The sequence below is a fragment of the Micromesistius poutassou genome (assembly GCF_964030765.1).
Source record: "Micromesistius poutassou genome assembly, chromosome: 2".
In the NCBI taxonomy this organism is placed as follows: Eukaryota; Metazoa; Chordata; class Actinopteri; order Gadiformes; family Gadidae; genus Micromesistius; species Micromesistius poutassou.
In genome coordinates this window covers 163,724-166,223 of record NC_140272.1, presented here as the reverse complement: position 1 = coordinate 166,223, position 2,500 = coordinate 163,724, and the positions used below count along the sequence as shown (strand labels likewise).

General features: G+C 53.8%; 1 protein-coding gene across 1 annotated transcript in view; it reads left to right on the top strand.

Moving 5' to 3' along the window:
- The window catches only part of gata2b (GATA binding protein 2b), a gene marked incomplete at both ends in the record, with an annotated part of 10,484 nt that overhangs the window by 557 nt on the left and 7,427 nt on the right, over window positions 1–2,500 (top strand). The window contains 2 exons of the mRNA XM_084464397.1: window positions 163–699; window positions 2,028–2,173. Coding sequence (XP_084320523.1) covers window positions 163–699; window positions 2,028–2,173 — 683 coding nt within the window. The remainder of the gene's footprint in view (window positions 1–162; window positions 700–2,027; window positions 2,174–2,500) is intronic.

The following is a 2,500-nucleotide window of genomic DNA, read 5'->3' as shown; positions in this document are numbered from 1 at the left end:
GTCTATAAGGTCATGAGTTAGGATATATTATAAAGAGCTTTTATAAGGTATAACGATATGAGAGAGGTTATATTATAAAGAGTCTATTCGGTGGGATATAAGAGTCTCTTTAAGGTCATATATAAACAGGACCAGGACTAAAAAGCCTCTCTCCGTCCGCAGCCCGCCTGGCCGGGCCGCAGGTCCACCGGCCGCACCTCCTCCACAGCCCCGCCGGGATGTCGTGGCTGGACGGCGGCAAGGCGGCGGCGCTGTCCGCCCACCACCACCCCGCCTGGGCGGCCCTGCACCCCCCAGGGCCCGGGTCACCGGGGGGGCTCTCCGCCGTCTACCCCTGCAGCAACCCCACCCCCGTCCCGGCCTCCGCCCTGACCCCCACCCCACACTCCGGATCCCACCTCTACGCCTTCCCCCCCACCCCCCCGAAGGACGTGTCCCCGGACCCGGGGTCCGCGTCCCCGGACCAGAAGGACTCCATCAAGTACCACGTGTCGGACGGGCTGAAGATGGAGGGCTCGAGCCCCCTCCGGAGCGGCCACCTTGGGTCACAGACCCAGTCCCTCCACCCCCTCCCGTCCTACCCCTCATACGGCCTCCCGTCGGAGTACGGCGGGGGTCTGTTCCACCCGGGGGGACTGCTGGGGGGGTCCCCGTCCGGGTACAACCCCAAGTGCAAATCTAAACCCCGCTCCTGCTCCGGTGAGTCCCGCTTTAACGTTTCAGTATTGTGGAAATAACAATGATATTGATGAACAACATATAACATATTAATAATAGATAATAAACGCTTTTATCCGGACAACGTGGCGCAATAAATCCGAGTTGAACCGAACTCATAAACCGTCAGACTGTGGACTAAAGATGAACAATAAAGCTCAGGGATCAGTTCTAAAGCATCGCGTATTAATAGACTTCAGGCCTCGCCTCGACTCTCGGCTGTCGGTTCTGTTAAAGAATAAATCCTGCAGACCGCTGAACATGTTCTCAGTGACTTTCATGTTCCCATAAATGGAGTACGGCGGTGGGATGGGAGCGAGCGCCTCGTGAAGAAGTTGTCGGTTCGAGGCCCGCGCTGCAGGGCTGATTCCCTTTAATCCTCTTTGTTAACCGGGACTCATTACGCCCGGGCTGGCTCGTGCGGCCCTCTGGATCCGGTCCCGGGCGCGAGACACCGGGAAGACATGAGAGGAGAAAGCGATACAGGCCGCGCGCCTCACCGGTTTCATAATGATATAATAAAATCGGAATCTCATAAATCTGGAACATATATATATATATATATATATGTGTATATATATAATATATATATATATGGATATTAAAAACTTCAGGTTCACGAGCTCGGTTCTAAAACGTCCTCCCACTCACATGTCATCATGACCAATTCTACAATTTATAAATCAGAATATTATCACATTGACCCTCGTGGGGATGAAGGATGGAATAATTAAGATCGCTTAATTATTCCTTAAAGGCGATAAAGGCGTTCCCTTAAAGACCGGAGGGCGAAGCTGTTACAGTCCCCTGTCATATGTTGCAATACGTGCGTGAGAACTATCGCGCGCGCGCGCGCACACACACACACACACACACACACACACACACACACACACACACACACACACACACACACACACACACACACACACACACACACACACACACACACACACACACACGCACACAAGCCCATGTACACTGAATAAACCAATACACCACATGCACGCCGCAGTGAACTGCGTGTCCAGATGTGTGCTCGCGCAGCGACGTTAAAGACACCGCTGATTGACTTTATAATTCAGGACTAGGTTCAGATTGATTTTATAAACCAGGACGACGTTCAGATCGGCATATCGTCGTATTCTTATTCTTATTCCTTAAATTATTGAATGCGCCTGAAATATAACCTAGCCTATATAAATATAACGCCCCCCCCCCCCCCCCCCCCACACACACACACACAGAAACACACACACATTCGTTTAATATTTTATATTAAACGAAGGGTTTCCCTCGCTGCGTTCCAGAAGGCCGTGAGTGTGTGAACTGCGGGGCCACGTCCACCCCGCTGTGGCGCCGAGATGGGACGGGCCACTACCTGTGCAACGCGTGCGGCCTGTATCACAAGATGAACGGGCAGAACCGGCCGCTCATCAAGCCCAAGAGACGCCTGGTGAGTCCGCCTTAAAGACTGGTTTAGAGAGCCAAGAGAGCCTTAGAGGGGCCCAGAGAGGGGGGGGGGGGGGGGCGACCGAAGCACAATCGCAGGAAAGTGATATTTTCCCGATCAGCTTCCTGGAATTGTTTTCCCTGCTCACCCCGTGCTCCTTCGCCCGGCCCCGCGGCTCCGCGACCCGTTATTACCGCTCCTGCAGGGGGGGGGGGGGGGGGGGGGTCCGGGCTAACCCATAACCCTCTATATATATAAAGTATTATTACAAGCGCAGGGCCAACGAGCAGATAGGAGCCACTGCGTTCTGGTTTACTGGTCTGGGGCCCC